Below are 19,671 nucleotides of genomic sequence, written 5' to 3'. Positions count from 1 at the left end.
TGCAGGCATGTCAGGGAAAGACTTCAACACTGAAATTAAGACCTAAAGGAAAAATAAAATTTTAAAACTCTGAACTGATTTGAAGTACTTAGGGTGTTTATCAGTGGACCCTAAATAATCCCTCCATAATCCTTCTAAAGCAACTGCTTGTTTTGCCCTCCCTAAAATTATACCAAAACATCTAATAATGACTAATTAGAAAAATATTTATACAAAGATGCCTAGTGTCTTTCTTCTCATCTTACCCAGCACCCTATCTTTGCATTATTCAGTGTGTTACAATTACCTAAAAACTTGGAAGAGAACCAAATAAATGGACAAAGATATAGGAGCACCCAGGACAGATATAGAACAAAAGGAGATACAGCTCCTAAGGGAAGGGGGAGATATACAGACTGAACCAATGGCAAATAACTTAGTTCACAAAAAGTTTCAGCACTCTTCATTCGGTTATGTGATGCTGCCTTCCTTGTTAAGGATGGGAGAGGGCAGAGGACATTCAATGGGCTTAGTATGAAGGAAATTAAACGTGGACAGGTGACTTATACTTTGGACACATGCACTATTTTTTCAAATATTTTTAGTTGTAGATGGACACAATACCTTTATTTTTATGTGGTGCTGAGGATCGAACCCAGGGCCACACACATGCAAGGCAAGTGCTCTACCACTGAGCTACAACCCCAGCCCCACATGCACTATTAGTAACATATTTCCCCTAGATATTCACACATCTATAAACATCTATAGTAGAATTAACGTTAACACATTTAACACATTTTCACTTATCCCTAGGAAACAATGTGAGACACATACAATGTAAACATTTATAATGGAGGTGTAAAATAAGGTGTTAATCAATCATTTCTGGTAATTTCTTACCAATCCTATGGCTAAGAGAAAATTAAGACTAACTGCCAGGTGGGGTGGTACACACTTGTAATTCCAGCAGCTCAGTAGGCTGAGGCAGGAGGATCAGGAGTTCAAAGTCAGCCTCAGCAATAGTGAGGCACTAAGCAAATCACTGAGACCCTGTCTCTGAATAAAATACAAAAAAGGGCTGGGGTTGTGGCTCAGTGGTTGAGTCCCCCTGAGTTCAATCCCCGGTACTCCTTCCCCTCCCCCTCAAAAAAGAATGATTGATTTTTTTTCAAAGAATTCAGACAGACCAGTAAAACATTTTATTATTTAACAGACTGTCATAGATATAATACTTTCACATACTAAGTTGGAGTGTATTTACAATGATGAATGTCACTGATAAACTAAGAGGAAAAACAAGTACCAATATGTTCTTTAGAGGTTTTATATTGTTGTTTCCCATGGAAGATATCTGGTCAAAATCCTCCTTACCATATATTTTCTGTATGCTGATTACTATGCTGTGCCTGATTTCTTCACACTTGTCAGTTTACACCTTTCCCTAAGGGATAATAACAATTTAGTGTTTAATCTTCATTGCTGCTCTATTTTGCTGGAGTGGTATGACACAATTCTAGCTTAAAAAAACTGAACAAGCAATATGACATGCCAAAGATTATAAAGAGATACCTCTGCAGACAATATTTTCTATGTAGGCAGCACAAATTTAAAAACAATGGTAAACACTGCCTGGCTTAATCAACTTTCAGATATCTGGTCAGTGTGATGGAAACTGAGAATCACTAACGCATACCAGTCAGTGGTTCTCAGTATCCACCATACATGTGAAGGACAACAAATCTTGCTTAGTTTGGTGTCCTTTTACTGCTCATTTTTGCAAAGACAACTCTAAAGATCTGGTGACTTAAAGGTCTCACCTCTGAACTTTTATTTCAACCAGATACTCCTGGATATTACAGGAATTTAAAAAAGTATTATAAAATTATTCTACGTACAACATTCGTTCTTCAGATTTTAAAACTCGAGCTCTGTGGCTTCAAGTCACTGCTTGAGGCTGATGAATTTCACAGAGGCATGAATTCCCCTGAAACTGTCTCCCATTACATGAGTGTTCACACTAACCACTAACCTACTGGAGAACTCAAGTATTTATAAAGCTGAAAACCGGTGGTGGTGGCGTTTAAAATTTTATTCCGATCGACCTAACGTTAATTCTCTCTGGGATGGTTTCTTTGCTTTACCTGGTCTAAACAGAACTGTGCCACACCACCCTTGAGAAAGCACTAGGGGCACTTGCCAAGCTGCCTGCAGTTCCAGCGGTTGGGAGTCCTGGGGGCAGAATTGCCAGACAAGGGCTCAGACCTCCAGATACTTCAACCTGTCGCCTTGATCCCATCCTAGGGCTATCCGGAAACAGACTATGGGGGCCACAAATTCTGGGTGGTCTCGCTCCCTGCCCTCCATAGGTTGAGGAAAAGAACTTATTTTCGCTGGGGTGGATCCAAATTTCGACAGGGTCTGCCTAGCCCGGGCCTCCTCGCTGTACCAAGGAAGGTCAAACTCACCTTGAGGAAGTCCGCGCCGGGACGGCGACTAGCACACCCCAGCAAAATCTTCCCAGGTCAGGGCAGGACAGCCAAGTCCAACGCAACCAGAGACCGAGCCGCCCCTTTCCCGGCAGCCTACAGACTTCCGGTCCTGCGCAAACGTTAATCTGCGCCGCCCGGTGCGCCCCTCCCCCGCAGCTGGCCGTTTCCCGGCATGCTCCGCGGAGGAAGAGTCGGAGTCGACAATAACAAACCCAGCCGCGGCCGTGTCTGCGGCCCTGCCAAGCCCTCGGCGCTGCTTCGGGGTCCTCCAGTCGCCCGGGCCCCTCGGCTCTGACTGGCCGCGGCCCCTTGATTCCCGGCCCTCTAACCAGAGCCGAGGGGCCTGACTGCGTCCTTCTCCGCCCTGACCCCTCCCTTCTACCCGTAGTTCGGGGCCGCGGCGGGCGGGCGCCCGGGACACCGGCGGTTGTGTCGGTTGGCAGTGCCGAATGGGCGGTTGGTAGCCGCCGCCAAGGACGAGGCGGCGGCGGAAGATGGTGCCGGGGGCCGCCGGCTGTGCTGTTGCCGCCGGCGGAGGAGAAGGCGCTGCCAGGTAAGTGTCGCCGCCGCCCGCGTCCCCTTCCCCCATCTGGACACCACGGCCGCGCGGCGGTCCCTGGCACGGTGAGCCAGTGGCACTTGGGTCCTGGCCGGTCCGCGTGCGGATGTGTTCATCCCGGGGCCGACGTCCGGACCCGGCAGGTGTTGCACAGCGGCCGCCCTCTCCGCACGTCAGCTCTCGGAGACAAAAGCGGTTCAAGTCAATGCCCCACCGGGCTGCGGAGTATATGGGTCTGCCTGTGGCTTTCTCAGCTGAGGTCCCCAGGGCCACTTCCCGAGAGCGCTGCTGTTCAATACCTGGTGGAATCGCGGGAGTGGCCGAGGGCAAGAGAAGCCCGAACCCACCGGGATGCAGCCTCACCCAGGTCACCGTTGCCAGTGCTCTGCCCTAGAGGTGTGCTGGGCTAAAGAAACTAGAGAGTGGGGTTGGGTCGAGGCCGAACGAAGCGCAGAATGGGAGGAACCTAGAGATGAGGTCTTTGTCCCGACCCCCCGAAGTGCAAGGATCGGTGTAAAGTTACTCCTAGGAATGACTCAGCCTCCACCCGCCTCACTGATAGATTTGGGATGGGGTGTGCGTGCGGGTTTCACAACTTCTTTGGTAGATACAAAAATACATTTACTTACAGAAGTGGCCTCTTCTGAGTGAAGTAGCAATAGTTTCTTCCGCCGGCCAGTGGATGTGCTGTGTTTTCTGTTTATGGTTTCATAATCTAGGCTTTTCCGTTCTGACTCCCAAGTGTGGTCATACCATAAAGTGGTATAGGTAGGCCTGGGTGCCAAGGAACACTAATGTGCTCACCATTAATAAAGTCACTACAAGACATATTAATGTTACATATTAATGTAAACATTAAAGAGTGCCCGTTTTGCTAACCTTTTTTTAGTGTAGTTTAGAAGTTTTTGTATTGATAGGACTAGTGTCATTTATGTGAAGGTTTGAAAAGTTAGAAATTTTAAGACTTTTAAAAAGGCTTAAATGTGTGTTTAATCAAAAATGTTATTGGGCTGGGGTTGTAGGTCAGTGGTAGAGCGCTTCCCTAGAACATGTGAGGCACTGGATTCGATCCTCAGCACCATATAAAAATAAATAAATAAAATAAAGGTCTTGTGTCCATCTACAGCTAAAAAAATTTTTTTTAAAATATTTTAATGTACTTTGATAAATGATTAAAAAAAAAGAGTCCTTGCACTTCTGGTTAACTATGGTGAGAAGTGAAGGGACCTCTGAAGAAAGTGACTGATTTTATTATTTGGGTTATTGGATGTATAAGGGGACCATTGCTAGGGGTGTGAAAATACTTTGTGTTTAGTGTTAACAGCATGATCTGAATGAACATTTTTTCTCAGTAATAATGCCTGTCTCTTTTACCATCTATCATTGTGTACCAAAACCTAGATAGTTTTATTTAATGTATGCTTTTGGAAACTTGATATGGACTTAGGCCATGCTTTATTTTTTTCATGCTGTGTGTTTCTTCATTTATTTAGATACTGGAAGTTAAACCCAAGTATATTTTACCACTGAGCTACATTCCAAGCCCTTTTTTTTTTTTTCTTTTGAGACAGGGTCTCACTGAGTTGCTTAGGACCTCACTAGATTGCTGACACTGATCTTGAACTTGCTATTCTCCAGCCTCAGCCTGTGTAGTTCCTGGGATTGCAGGCTTGTGGCACTACACCTGACTTTTGGCTTCATTTTAAAATCATTTAGTCTGTTTTAAATCTTTAATGTTAATCAAATTGAATAGTATTTTTGGGCCTGATCCTTTCTGTGACTGGATGTCAGTAAAGACAATTAAACAGTACTCTTGGTTTTAAAAGTTTTTCTGACCCTTGCTGATAAACAGCAGGTCAGAATGTATAGCAGATTGAGCTGATAAACAGCAGGTCAGAATGTATAGCAGATTGAGCTGATAAACAGCAGGTCAGAATGTATAGCAGATTGATTTTACAAATTAAATTCATGAAGGCCATAAATGCAGAGGACACAGACACAGACCTCTGTTTTTTTTTTTTTTTTTTTTTTTGAGCACAGGGAATTCAACCCAGGGCCTCTCACATGGTAGGCAAGCGCTTTACCATGGAGCCACATCCAAGCCTCAGGATCTCTTTTGAATGCCACAATGTCGAACTTAAATTATATGTAAGTTTGAAAGATTTTTTTTTTTTTATTTGGCCTCTAATTTAGAGATTCTTTTTAAATTTTTATTCACATTTAGCGTGTGTTTGAGGACTCTATGCTTTACCTTGTACATGTATATCATTTATTTTGTTATTTTTTTTTTAGTACTGGGGGTTGAACCCAGTACCATTGAGCCACATCCACAGTGCCCCACCTCCTTTAATACCTCTTTTTTTTTTTTTAATATATTGAGGTAGGGACACAACAAGTTATTTAAGGCTTCGCTAAATTGCAGAGGCTGATCTCATTTGTGATCCTCCTGTGTCAGCCTTCTGAGTGGCTGGGATTATTTTATTTTTTTAAAGAAGGGCTAGTAAATTTTTTTTATTTGGGTAATTATATTCTTTCACTCCATTTACACTTTTCTTTGTCAGAAACACTGGCAGTTTCTTTGCACCAGTATTCATGATCTTCACGAACATTCATGATCCTTTTGTTATTTACTTACCACAGTGAGATGACTGAATTATTAACTCTGGAATATTAGAATTTTTAATGGGCTCTGAAACAATAGCACTGAAACAAGAAGAATTTTTAAGAAGTTCCTTTCGAAAAAACTGGAGTCATGTATAAGAACAACTAAGGGCATTATTGAAAATTGGTATAACTTCTGTAGGGTTTAGAAGGATATTTTTGGGAAGAAAAGCATAAGGTAACATGGATAAGTCTCTTCTCTCTTTAAAAATGTCCTAGCCATTTCAGAGTTTTGACATGTACTTATTATGTACTTACTAGGTTCTGCTCTAGAATCTGGGATGCAGCAGTGAACAAACTCAAATGCCTGTCTTCATTAAAAATAAAACGGGCAGTACAATAATTGCTAAGGAGAAAAGGCAGGAATGGAGAATGGATTTGAAACTGTAGATACGGTGGCCTCAAAGTCCTGGCTAATTGACTTTTGATTAAAGACCCAAGAGAATTAAGGGGGCTAGATGCTTGTCTGTCTGGGAAAAGGAACATTTTGACAGAAGGAACAGTAAGTGTGAAGGCTTGGGACATTCAAGGCATATACAAGGAAAAATGAAGAGGTTACTGAAGATGGACTGGCATGAGTGAGGGAGAAGAGTAGAAAAATGGAATTGTATGGATAATCAAGTCATAGTAAGGAAACTATAATATACTCTAATGCTGCATGTGTAAAGGCTCAGAGGTGAGTTCCAGTAAACCCAGCAAGACGGGGAAAGCAGTGAAATCAAATTCCTTCCTTCCTGGAATTCCTGTAGCACACAACTTGAGGGACTAGTTGTGAATGTACATGTGTATTTTTAGGCAATAGCAAATCATTGGAAATTTTAAAGATGTAAAATGACATATGTAGATTGCTTTGAGGTGGTAGGATGGATAGAAGACTACAATAGCAGACTGTGGAATTCTAGATTAAAGAGTTTGTATTCACTGTCAGATAAAAGAATGTAAAGATTATTGCATTTTCTTGATTCTTCATATTGAACTTAGGAAGCCTGACTTGGACCTCCATTGTCCATGAGAGAATGACCTTTCTTTCCATCCCCAGAAAAATCCCCTTATAAATCAGTTTTTGCAAGTACATGCAGTACTTGGGTGCTAATACCATCCTTTCTTCTGTTGGTTAGTTTTGCTCTCAGTGAGGATTGTGGAATAACAATTTTTCCTCCATTCATGGATTTTGCTTTTTCAAGTTTTTATGCTTTATTGGTTTGTAATTATGCTAGAATATTGAAATAATTGATTCACTTGCTTTGTTACTGACTTGATTATCCACTTCTTTCTCTTCATATTCTATACCTAATCATCGGTAGTAACTACCCAGCACATTGGTTGAAATCTTAATTCAGTACCATACTGTTTATTTCCACAGCCTTTGGTAACTGTTTACTGAAGATTACAGATTTGTACATGCTTCTTTTTGGAAGGCAGGGAGAGTTCTGGGGATTTAACCCATGGGCGCTCACCCCTTTAGCCACATCTCCAGCCCTTTTTATTTATTTTGAGATGGATATCACTAAGTTCCTTAGGGTCTTGCTAAATTGCTGAAGCTGATCTCTAACTTGGAATTCTCCTGTCCCAGCCTCTTGAGTTGCTGGGATTATAGGTGTGCACTACTGTGCCTGGCAGCACATGCTTTTTGATATTGCTGTTTACAGGTAGTTGTGGTTTAATACAAACTAATTTTAATATTTGTCATTAGGTAATTTAAAAATTTTTTACTTCCAATATATATTATAAAACATGCAACCAGTTTATTTTCACTAAAGTCATGCATTTTATTTTTTTAGGAAAGGACACAAATGGATGGTATATGTTTATTTGTACCAATGCACATAGATTTGTATGTGACTATGCAGTTCAAACAAGGTACATAGACATATGTATAATGTCATCTCACTTTTATGAAACCAAATAAATCTGTGTGCCTATGTCTCCTATATACTTAGGGAATAAATCTGAGGGGCAAACTCTAAACTTTTTCATTTACATTGAAAAATTTATTTCTGGGCTGCTATTTTTGCCTTCCTGTTTGCTGCCTTTGGGCACAAACTTCTGAATGCTACTGCCATTCTTTTGGTGCTGTCCTTACAGGGGGCTGCTTGTCTAGTTGCAGACATATATTTAGGAGAACCTAGACCTTTTTGAAGATGGTTTTCTTTTGGAGAATGTGAGGAAGATGTGTGATTTATTCTTATTTTTCCTCCTCTTTTCCTGTTGGCAGAGAAAAGATAGTGTCAAATGGGAATACATCTTTTTTGGAGAGGCTAGCACCCAGTTTTCAGTCCTTGGGCAACCTAATCACTCCATTTGTGGCTGACATTATTTTTGTTGATGCTGTAGTCATGCCTTCAGTTACACAGAATTGCTAAGAATTGAAGTTGGCTGAGGTAGAACCCTGGCAAAATTATTCTGATTTGTCTTTTCTTTAGGAAGCATTCAGTTTGCCTTATCTGGTAACATCCACATCCATACCTAGCTTGAAAGCAACTTTAAGGTATTTGTAGTCCTAGCCCCTAGTACAATGTCTGACATCCTTAGAAACACCCAAAATATTGGGTGAATAATGAATGAATGTTTAGTTTTGAAGGTCAGAATTTATCTTCAGGGTTTTCCCCTTTTCATCTCTTAATATGAAGGTGCTAATTCTAAGCTTTGACTACATTAGAATAGTTTGCAGTAAGCTGGAATGATTGACTAGTCATCATGGTTGTAATCTCTCAATATTAATCTCCAGTTGCTAAATTGGATCGACAGTGTTTCATGAGATACCTTCTGCTGCTTTTGTGTATGGGTATGTAAGTCCAGTTGTTACTATTATACAACTGGAAATAAATGTAATGGTTTCCATAATTGTTAAAATATACCTTCTCTTCTTCCTCTCACTTAAAGCCAAGAGAAGGATTTAGGAAGAACAAATTGTCCTTTCATAATGTGATTTTTTTTGAACCCACATAATTCATACTACGTTATAAATATACCTAGTTAGGAGCTCTGTAAATTGAGAGAAGGGAAAAATGAACACCGTAGCTCACCTGTGACCAGGCAACACTTCACAGAAATGAAAATAGGACTTTAAAATTTAGAGAAACAGAGGTGGGAATTTTACCTGGCAGGAATACATAGAATGAAAATAGGTTTCATGTATGGACTACTTGTAGTAGAAAGATGGGTAATTATGAAGCCATTGAATACTGAAGTTTAACTAGACCCATAATTGGCACCATTTTTGAAATTTTTAGTATTTTCCTGGCACTGAATTCTGAAGTACATTATTGCTATCTCACCTATTCTGTAAAAGGTATGCTTTCAGCTTATAGATCATAATGATGTGTAGAGGTTATCTGAACCTCATTGGGTTAGATGGAATTTAAATGTAGGTAAATCTTATTCCAAAGACTACTACCATTTTTATGTTATTCAACCTATATCAGAGTTGGCATTTTCACATACTCAGAGGGGTTGGTTGGCAGATGATGAAATTAAGTGAAATATCTGGATACTGAGCCAGAGGTTGTAGGAAAGGTACCTTCAAAGAAACTGCAGCATTTTGGGCCATTTGTACCTTTCTATACGCAGTTGGAAGGCTCTCTAGGGAAGATAGTTGAGGAGGGAAGCAGCCTGTCTGTAATGGATTGATTGATTGATCCATTGCAGTACTGGGGATTTAACCCCAGTGATGCTCTACTGCTGAGCTATGTCCCCAGCCATTTTTATTTTTAATTTTGAAACAAAGTCTAAGTTGCCTAGATTGGACTTGAACTTGCAATCATAATGCCTGGGCCCCCGGAGACATCTCCCAAGACACTGGGATCACAGGTATGTCCCTGGCTTGATTCCAGTTTAACTTTCTCTTTTTTTTAAATTTATTATTTATTGTAAACAAATGGGATACATCTTGTTTCTCTGTACATGAAGTAGAGGAATGCCATTTTTGTAATCGTACATTTACATAGGGTAATAGTGTTTGTTTCGTTGTTATTTTTTTCTTCCCCCCACCCCTCCTACCCCTCTTTTCCCTCTATACAGTCCCTCTTTCCTCCATTCTTGCCCCCCTCCAACCCCCCATTATGTGTCATCATCCATTTATCAGAAAGATCATTCGTCCTTTGGTTTTTTTAAGATTGGCTTATCTCACTTAGCATGATAGTCTCCAATTTCATACATTTGCCTGCAAATCCCATAATTTTATTATTCTTTATGGCTGAGTAATATTCCATTGTATATATATACACCACAGTTTCTTTATCCATTCATCAATTGAAGGGCATCTAGGTTGGTTCCACAGTCTGGCTATTGAGAATTGAGCAGCTATAAACATTGATGTGACTGCATCACTGTAGTATGCTGATTTTAAGTCCTTTGGGTATAGGCCGAGGAGTGGGTTAGCTAGGTCAAATGGTGGTTCCATTCCAAGTTTTCTAAGGAATCTCCACACTGCTTTCCAGAGTGGTTGCACTAATTTGCAACCTCACCAGCAATGTATGAGTGTACCTTTTCCCCCCACAGCCACACCAACACCTGTTGTTGCTTGTAGATAATCGCCATTCTAATTGGGGTGAGATGGAATCCTAGGGTAGTTTTTATTTGCATTTCTTTTTTCTTTTCTTTAATTTTTGTGGTGCTGGGGATTGAACCCAGGGCCTTGTGCTTGCAAGGCAAGCACTCTATCAACTGAGCTACCTCCCCAGCCCTGCATTTCTCTTATGACTAGAGATGTTGAACATTTTTTTCATATATCTGTTGATTGCTTGTAGAGCTTCTTCTGTGAAGTGTCTGTTCATGTCCTTAGCCCATTTGTTGACTGGGTTATTTGTGTTCTTGGTGTAGAGTTTTTTATTCCATGAAATAGAAGAAGAGGGAATCCTTTCAAACTCATTCTATGAAGCCAATATCACCCTGATACCTAAACGAGAGAGAGACACATTGAGGAAAGAAATTTCAGACCAATATTCTTAATGAATGTCGACGTAAAAATTCTCAGCAAAATTTTAGCAAATCACATACAAAAATATCTTAAAAGGATAGTGCACCACGATCAAGTAGGTTTTATCCCAACATTCGGAAATCAGTAAATGTAATTCACCATGTCAGCAGACTTAAAGTCAAGAGTCACATGATTATTTCAATAGATGCAGAAAAAGCATTTGATAAAATACAGCATCTCTTCATGCTCAAAACACTAGAAAAAATAGGGAACATTCCTTAACATTGTAAAGGCCATCTATGCTAAGCCCATGATCAGTGTCATTCTAAATGGTGAAAAACTGAAAGCATTCCCCCTAAAAACTGGAACAAGGCAGGGATGCCCTCTTTCACCACTTCTATTCAACATTGTGCTTGAAACTCTAGCCAGAGCAGTTAGACAGACCAAAGAAATTAAAGGGATACGAATAGTAAAAGATGAACTCAAACTATCCCTATTTACTGATGACATGATTATATATTTAGAGGAACAGGGAAATTCCACCAGAAAACTTTCAGAACTCATAGTGAATTCAGTAAAGTAGCAGTATGCAAGATCAATGCTCATAAATCTAATGCATTTTCATACATGAGTGATGAATCTTCAGAAACTGAGTTAGGAAAACTACCCCATTCACAATAGCCTTGAAAAAAAAAAATACTTGGGAATCAATCTAACAAAAGAGGTGAAAGACCTCTACAGTGAGAACTACAGAACACTAAAGAAAGAAATTGAAGAAAATCTTAGAAGATGGAAAGATCTCCCATGTTCTTGGATAGGCAGAATTATTATTGTCAAAATGGCCATACTACCAAAAGTGCTATACAGATTCAATGCAATTCCAATTAAAATCCCAGTGATGTACCTTACAGAAATAGGGCCAAGCAATCATGAAATTCATCTGGAAGAATAAAAAACCCAGAAGAGCTAAAGCAATCCTTAGCAGGAAGAGTGAAGCAGGGGGTATCGTAATACCAGAACTTCAACTATACTACAAAGCAATAGTAACAAAAACGGCATGGTATTAGTACCAAAATAGACAGGTCAGTGGTACAGAATAGAGGATACGGACACAAACCCAAATAAATGCAATTTTCTCATACTAGACAAAGGTGCCAAAAATATGCAATGAAGATACCCTGTTCAACAAATGGTGCTGGGAAAACTGGAAATCCATATGCAGCAGAATGAAACTAAACCTCTATCTCTCACCCTGCACAAAACTCAAAATGGATCAAGGACCTTGGAATCAGACTAAAGAGCCTGCATCTTATAGAAGAAAAAGTAGGTCCAAATCTTCAACATGTCAGCTTAGGATCAGACTTCTTAACAGGACTCCCATAGCACAAGAAATAAAAGCAAGAATCAATAAGTGGGATGGATTCAAACTAAAAAGCTTTCTCTCAGCAAAGGAAACTATCAGCAATGTGAAGAGAGAACCTACAGAGTGGGAGAAAAATCTTTGCCACTCGTACTTCAGATAGAGCACTAATTTCCAGAATATATAAAGAATCCAGTTTCACTTTCGACATTAGTATCTCTCTCCCCACATACACACACCCCCAGCATTGGGAATTGAATCCAGAGGTGCTCTTAGCACTGAGCTACATCCCCAGCCCCCAAGGACAGGGATTTTAAAGGCAGAGAGAATTTGCAAGCTTTTTTACTTTAATAAGGGTATGACCTGGGGAAATGAGGGTTTAGTTATAAAGGAAAATATGGATAGGATTTAGACAGAAAACATTAGGGGTAGCAGAACGATAGTTTTGTGTACAGTGAAGTTAGGGAATAGTTTTAAACAAAAAGCACTTAATTGAAATCTAGGTTTGTTGGGTTGGGGGTGTAGCTTCTTCTCAGCATGCTGTGTGTTCTAACCAGCATCAAAGTGTTGAGGGAGGAATTTAGATACCTTATTAAGGGTAACTGGGATTTACAATTGGAAATATTTCATATCAGGTAGCACTAGTCCTGACCTCATGACAAGAATCTGGATTCCTTAATGACATTAGCTAATGCTTGTATTGTGCATTATAGTTTGCACAACTCTTCCATATATGTGTACATTATTCTTTAGCGCTTCAAAAATCATCCTATGAGATAGGTAATTCTTTTTTTATTTTCTTTGCGAGGGTTGGTTCTCAGGGATTGAACCTAGGGCCCCTTCACCATTGAGCCACATCTCCAGCCCTTTTTGGGACAGTCTAAGTTGCTCAGGTTCTCACTAAGTTGCTGGCCCTGAACTTGATCCTCCTGCCTCAGCATCCCCGGTCCTGAGGATTACAGATTTGTGCCCTCTGAGATAAGTCATTTCTTTCCTTTTTATAATTAAAATAAAACTTGTAAATGGATTCAATCAAGGTTACATAATTAGTAGGAGTATTACTTCAGTGTAGGTCTTTTGATTCCACATCTTAATTCTTTTCATAGATCTAGTCTCCTTGAGTGTACATAAAGATAACAGTTGGAGAAATGATCAGGTATTTAGGATGGTTTGAGGCAGAACTCCACTGGGATTTCACATCGAAGGTCTAAATGAGGAAAACTGGTAGGGAACTTTGTCTTGCACTCTTGGTTTAGGGCAAAAAGTGAAGGTTACTGTGTAATGAGTAATAGAGTATTCCCTTACTTTTCTTTCTAAAAGTGGAAACAAGTGTGTTTTTTTCCCCCCTCTTGATTATTTGTGATTTTTCTTTTTAAAGGAAGTCAGAGAATGTGAAAGTCTGACACCTAGAGATATAACCAGTGTTGAAAAGATTGGTGTTAAATAGTTCTAGATTTTTTGAACCCAGGGTGCAGGGCATTTAAACACTGAACCACATCCCCAGATGCCCTCCCACACACACCTTTTTTTTTTTTTTTTTTTTTTTTTGGTACCCATGAGTGAACCCAGGGGCACTCAACACTAGGCCACATTCTGAGACCTTTTTTGTACTTTATTTAGAGACAGAGTTTCACTGAGTTGCTTAGGGCCTGTCTGCGGCTGGCTTTGAACTCAGGATCCTCCTTCCTCAGCCTCCTCTGTGCCCAGCTCCCCAGCCCTTTTTATTTTTTATTTTGACACATGGCCTCACTAAGTTGCTGAGGCTGGCTTTGAGCTTGGAATCCTCCTACTTCAGCCTCCTGAGCTACAGGTATTACAGGTGTGTGCCACCATGCCTGGCAAATAGTTGAAGACTTTTTTAATGCTTGTGTACACACATACGTTCCCCCCCCGCCTTTGCATTAGTTATAAAATAAACATAGTATCCACAACCTGAAATCATGTGATATGAGTTATATTTATGTAACCAACACCTTAATGTGGTAATCAGTTTCCTAATTTTTTATTGTTAATGATAAGGGTGTAACAAAATTAATGGGTTTAGAGATCTTTGTACACTTGTCTTATTTACTTTTCCATTGTATTCAGAGGTAGAATTTCCAGTTTGTACATTTTTGATACACATTGCTGATTAAATCTTTTTAAAAATTATACCAATTTATATTCTTGTCAGAGGTGTATAGACTATTATCTTTCTTGTCAACACTTAGTAGCATTTTAATCATTAGTGATATTACAAAGGATAAAAAATGATATCCTGTGTATACTTTAGTTCTCACTTTTAAGTGAGCATATGCATTCAGACAGTTTTCTTCATGTTATGGATTGCCATTTGTCATAATACTATTGCTTGAAAAATTTACTCTTTTCCACCCTTTTGAAAATTCTACCTTTAATGTATATCTCTGTGTATCTAAATATATGACTGGGTCTGTTCTGTTTGGTATGTTGTCTGTTTATTAATGTATTACAATCTCAGAGAGTTAACTGCTGTGAGTTTAAGAATATGATAGATATTCTCTCCTGTGATGTCTCAGTACAATTTATATAGTAGACAATATAGTTTTTTCTCAATGAACAGACACTAAGGACAGTGGGCAGAAGGCCACATAGTTACATGATTTAATTAGGAAAAATTTTTATATAAAATGAGTATCATTTCAGATTTTGGGAAATGTTGGTGAAAAGTAATATAGTTGACCCTCCATACCCATGGGTCTACAGATTTAACTAACCTCAGATTAAAAACACTCAAAAAAATTGTTTATACTAAATGTATAAACTTTTCTAGCCATCACTGTGAAACAATTCACTGTAACAACTATTTATATCATTTACATTGTGTTACCTATTATAAGTAATCTAGAGGTGTCTTAAAGTTTATAGGAAGATGCTTGTTTGTACATTACAAACAAATATTACACCCTTTATTTTGTAAGGTACTTTCTGCAGATTTTGGTATCTGGCGTATCCTGAGACTAGCACCTTGTAGAATATGGGATGACTGGATTTATAATACTTAACTACTGGGCTTATATGTAAAGTCAAAGAGTTTTAATTTTTCATTCCTTCATCTGCACTTGATTTTATGCTAATACCTGGTAATTATGTATAATAAATTTACTTCTGCATCATGTAGATTTAACCCACTTATGGAATTCAATGGATTTTACTTAAATGAAGGGAAAATGTGCATAATGAGCAATCTCAAAGTTACAGGTTCATAAGAGGATTAACTTTTTAATGAGTGTTTTCTTAAAAGAAGCCAGTGTTTTAAACTTATCCTCTAGAGTTTCAGTGATGTATGGTGATCAGTGAGGGAAAATTGTATTTCTGATTGGATCTTGATTTTACATATTCCTTTGTTTTTTAGAATGATATCTTCTTTATTTAAATTCTTGGCTATTTCTTCCCTTTGCATACCACCATTCATAGTATTTAATATATTACATTATGTTATGGAGTTCATTTTCTGCAATGAGGTTTTGGAAGGTCTATAGAGAGCATGTACTTTTTATCTCTGGTCTCTGTAAGACAATTTTTAATTTAGTATTTTTTCAATGACCATACATTTGAACTGGTTTAGTATATAACCTTACTGTATGGCATTTTTGGAACATTGCAAGAGTCATCTAGTGTACCCCGTTCCTTGTTTGGATGAAGAAACAGATATGGAGAAATAATTTGCTATCAGGGTCACAGGAGTAAAGCTCTGAAGCCAGGACCCAAGCCCAGATCTCTTACTTCTGCCTGATTATCTTTTATTTGAGGCTAACCAAATATGTGCTTAGTTACTTATATCCCTTTTTGCTTAGCCATTAACAGTTTTCTATAAAGGAGAAAATTCAGTTTTGTTGGATCATCTATTTTAATAGCTACTCTGGATTCTTCTTTGATCCACTGGCTTTCTACTTTCATAGCTTTGGTTCTTGTTTTAGTGCTTACCCACGGTGTTTGCCTCAACCATTTATTGACTTTCCAGTATTTCTGGGTATTATGTTACATACTTTGGTGTTTAAAGAAAGGTGTAAGATATAACCATGTTTCCCCCAAACCTTTACAGTCAGCTTGAGCTTTGTAAGGTATTAGGTAAGTAGCACAAAAGGTGTAGCAGGCCCTCATGTTCTGAATACAAACACTGTTAGAATTCAAAACTGGACTTTAAATGCTTAAGGAACAGACCAGTCACAGCCAGTAGATTGGTGAGGACTAATAGACTGTGAAAGCTGTGGAATGACATGAGTAAAAGCATGGAAATTCAGGGTTTATTCATCTCATGTCAAGAGCTCATTTTAAATGGTGTGACGCTCCCATGTAGTGAGCTGTAGAAAGGTAATGGTTGAATGTCAGTCTAAAGAATGTATGAATAGATATTATGAAACAGTTTTAGTTTGGGGAGAAGTAAAGGGGCATCCTAATAGGACCTAAGTTTGTTTTGTTCGTGGTGTCCTCTAGGATGAATTTCTGATGGGGCCTGCAAGTAGAAGCATCTCAGATAATTGTCAGAACCCCCAGATATGCAGTACTAAGCAATGATTTGATAACTTCATGGTAAGAAAGTGTAATAGAGGGTACACAAACTTCAGGATTGTTACTGGTGGGACCAAGCAGTATTTATTCACATATGATAGTAAGCCAAGTCAGTTCCCTTTTTTAAAAAAAAAATAAGATCCCAGAAATGCATTGTCTAATAAAGAAACTGCCAGAAACCAGCTAATTAAATGGATCTTTCTCAAGTTATTTTTTTGCCATACTTGGCATTGAACCCATGGCCTCCCACACTATAGGCAGATAAGTGGTACTTATCTTTTTTTTTTTTTTTTTTAAGTAAAAAAATAATTTCAGTTTTTCCCTTTACGTAAAGACTACTAGTACTATGCAAAGAGTACAGTTGCCTCTTCATTTAGCAGACACTTTAGAGCACTTGGTGTTTTGTGACAGAGTTACTTCCTGTCCCTAGATAAAATTTTTGGAATATTTATGGGAAGTTGGATTGTGCCAAATAATCTCTATTACATGGAGTACTTTACTTGTTTTCTACATTACTTACGAGGTAGATAGTATAACATTTCTATTTGTAGATTGAGGAATGGAACTTTAAATCAGTGTGTACTGATGAGGAAGGCCATCGTCCCCTTTCTCCAAATAATGAAGCCAAGCAAGCTATGGACTAGCTGGGGAAGCTGTAGTCCAATAAATTTTATGGCTTTGACTTAGATTATACAAAATTGTCCTTTATGTAGTTCTCATATTTTTTGTGTGTGGTTTTAAGGATGGAACCCAAGGACTTGCTCATGCTAGGCAAGCACTCTGCTACTGGGCTACATCCCCAACCCAACATCTCTTTTAGTAGGAGAATTTAAATCAGCATGAATAAATGTATTCAGTGAAATCTGCAAGTTTTTATTTTACATACACAAAAATTTGTATTTCCATTCCTTTATTGTGCCTATTCTGTGAAATATGAAACCTTGCTTTGAAGCTCTGATATGACCACCTAAAAATTAGTTTTCTGGAGTAAAACAACAGGTCAGTATAGTTTTTGTTTTGTGTTTTTTGGTGTTGGGGGTTAAACCTAAGGCCTTGCACATGATAACCAAGCTCTCTACCACTGAACTGCATCCCAACCCAGAAATAGGTTTTGTAAAGAAGACTGTAGGAGTCTGAGAGCTAAGGTAAAGGGAGAACTTACTGTTAGGCAGCTTAATGAAGAGATTGAGGTGATGGAAAAGTGGTGTCTGTGGGACTAGAAGGTGGGCAATATCTTTGGTTGGGTAGGAGGGTGTTGATGCAGAAGAATAAAATTCTTTTTCAGTTACTATTAATATAACAGATCTGACCTTTACTACATTTATTATATAAGTAAGATTGTACAGGGAACTAAGTATATACTTTAGTGGGTTCAGTCTCTAGTACCGTTTAAAAAAAAAAGTACAGACCTTTAAGACAGAGAACAAGATTTGTATGTTTCTATAAATATGTGACTTGAGTGCCATATATATAGTTACTTTATAGAATTTTAAGTATGTAGACACATTGGATATCATGTCGGTCAGCTATCTTTATGTAAAGATAAGTCCAAGAAACTCAGGTAAATGTTTCTTTTTTTTTTCTTTTTCCTTTTTTTTTTTGTCACTAATTTTAGGGGTTTTATTGAACAATAAGGTTGAGTGGTTAGTTTGAGGATAAGAACCTTGAATGTCCTTTGTCCTCTATATTGGTTAGGTATTGGAGCACAGTGGAAATTGTGATCTATATATTTCTGAATATATATATTCTTACTTATAGGAAGCTGTTATTTTTTTTAATTATATTTTCAGTCGTTTTCTTTCTTCTTTTTTTCCTTTTTTGGTACTGGAGATTGAACCCAGTGATACTTTACCACCAATCTCCTTACTTAGCCCTATTTGTTTGTTTATTTATTTTCAGATAAGATCTCCCTAATTTGATGAGGGTCTCAATAAGTTGCTAAGGTTGACCTCAAATTTGTGATTCTGCTGCCTCAGCCTCCTAAGGGATTATAAGTGTGTGCCACCTTGCCTTACTATATCTTCAATTATTGATGTTCATTTATTCATCTATATTTAGTAAAGTATATTTAGTGTTTACACCTTGCAGTGAATACAGGGTGGTCATATACATTATGCAATATTGGACACTTTTTGCATATTCTCATTCATGATTTGACTGCAAATAATATGGTGAGAAATGATATGATATGCTTAGTGCATGTTCAGATTGACTTTGAGATATGGCAGAGAATTTTGTAACCCAATATTGGCAGAAGTGAAGGACTACTTTTAGAGTATTCTGTTCATTAACATGAGAAAGGATAATCAGGAGGTATGGGGAAAATATTAGTTTTTTGTCCAGTATAAATAAGGGAAGGGGGCTACACCTTATTTATGTTTGTTTTGCTCTTGTCTAGGTATGGTGCTAGTAGGTAGGTATCAGTAGATACAGTGCTTCATAGCAGTCTTTTATAAAATGGACTTTCTTTTGTGAAATAGCTTCTTTGGCATTGTCAAGCAATCAGAAAAGTCAGTTTATTGATCAGACCTTGATATGACTTCGTACTCTAGGTGTGGGAACTTCTGGAATTGTTTTGTTTTTATATTTTTATACTTATTTCTTTTTATAGAAATTAAAACTTGGAGAGAAAAATGAGCCATATTGACCTATGATTTTGTTTCAGTAGTTATCTCTAAATAAGTAGCAATCTTACTTATTTGTTAACTCATTCCTTCATTCATTTATTTTGCTTTTATGGAGGTTGAACTCAGGAGCACTCAATCATTAATATATCCCCATCCTTTTTATTTTTTATTTAAGACAGTTCTTGTTAAGTTGCCCATGTTGTCCTTAATCAACATTCTCCTGTCTCAGCTTCCCAAGTAGCTGGAATAACAGGTATATAGCATGCCAGACAAAACCTTCTTTTACCTGTACTTCCAGCTACCTCCCTTTCTTTAATTACTTTGGTTCTATAATGTTTTTTAGTGATGCTGGGGATTAAACCCAGCACCTTGTGTGTGCTAGGCAAACACTCACCAAATGAGCTATATCAACCAGCCCATCTATAATGTTTTGTTGGTGGTGGTGGTAATAGGGATTAAAATAAGTGCCTTGCCCATTCTAGGCGAGCACTCTATCATTGAGCTACATCTCCAGCCCTTTTATTTTGGAGGGCAGGATCTCCATA

At 38.4% G+C, this 19,671-nt stretch overlaps 2 protein-coding genes across 3 annotated transcripts in view; one reads left to right on the top strand and one right to left on the bottom strand.

The window, feature by feature from the left end:
* The window catches only part of LOC306665182 (uncharacterized protein), a gene marked incomplete at its 5' end in the record, with an annotated part of 55,537 nt that extends 49,894 nt beyond the window's left edge, over positions 1-5,643 (bottom strand). Inside the window, 3 exons of the mRNA XM_079146510.1 lie at positions 2,448-3,060; positions 3,111-3,329; positions 5,577-5,643. Of these exons, the coding sequence (XP_079002636.1) occupies positions 2,448-3,060; positions 3,111-3,329; positions 5,577-5,643 (899 nt within the window). The remainder of the gene's footprint in view (positions 1-2,447; positions 3,061-3,110; positions 3,330-5,576) is intronic.
* The window catches only part of RB1CC1 (RB1 inducible coiled-coil 1), a 71,712-nt gene continuing 54,925 nt past the window's right edge, over positions 2,885-19,671 (top strand). For both annotated transcript variants that reach the window (XM_079136389.1, XM_079136388.1), the window contains exon 1: positions 2,885-3,024. The gene's annotated coding sequence lies outside the window, so the exon portion shown is untranslated. The remainder of the gene's footprint in view (positions 3,025-19,671) is intronic.

This window comes from Sciurus vulgaris, assembly GCF_902686455.1.
Source record: "Sciurus vulgaris genome assembly, chromosome: 1".
Classification (NCBI taxonomy): Eukaryota; Metazoa; Chordata; class Mammalia; order Rodentia; family Sciuridae; genus Sciurus; species Sciurus vulgaris.
Note: the sequence above shows the minus strand (reverse complement) of the source record. Positions and strands in the feature narration are given on the sequence as shown.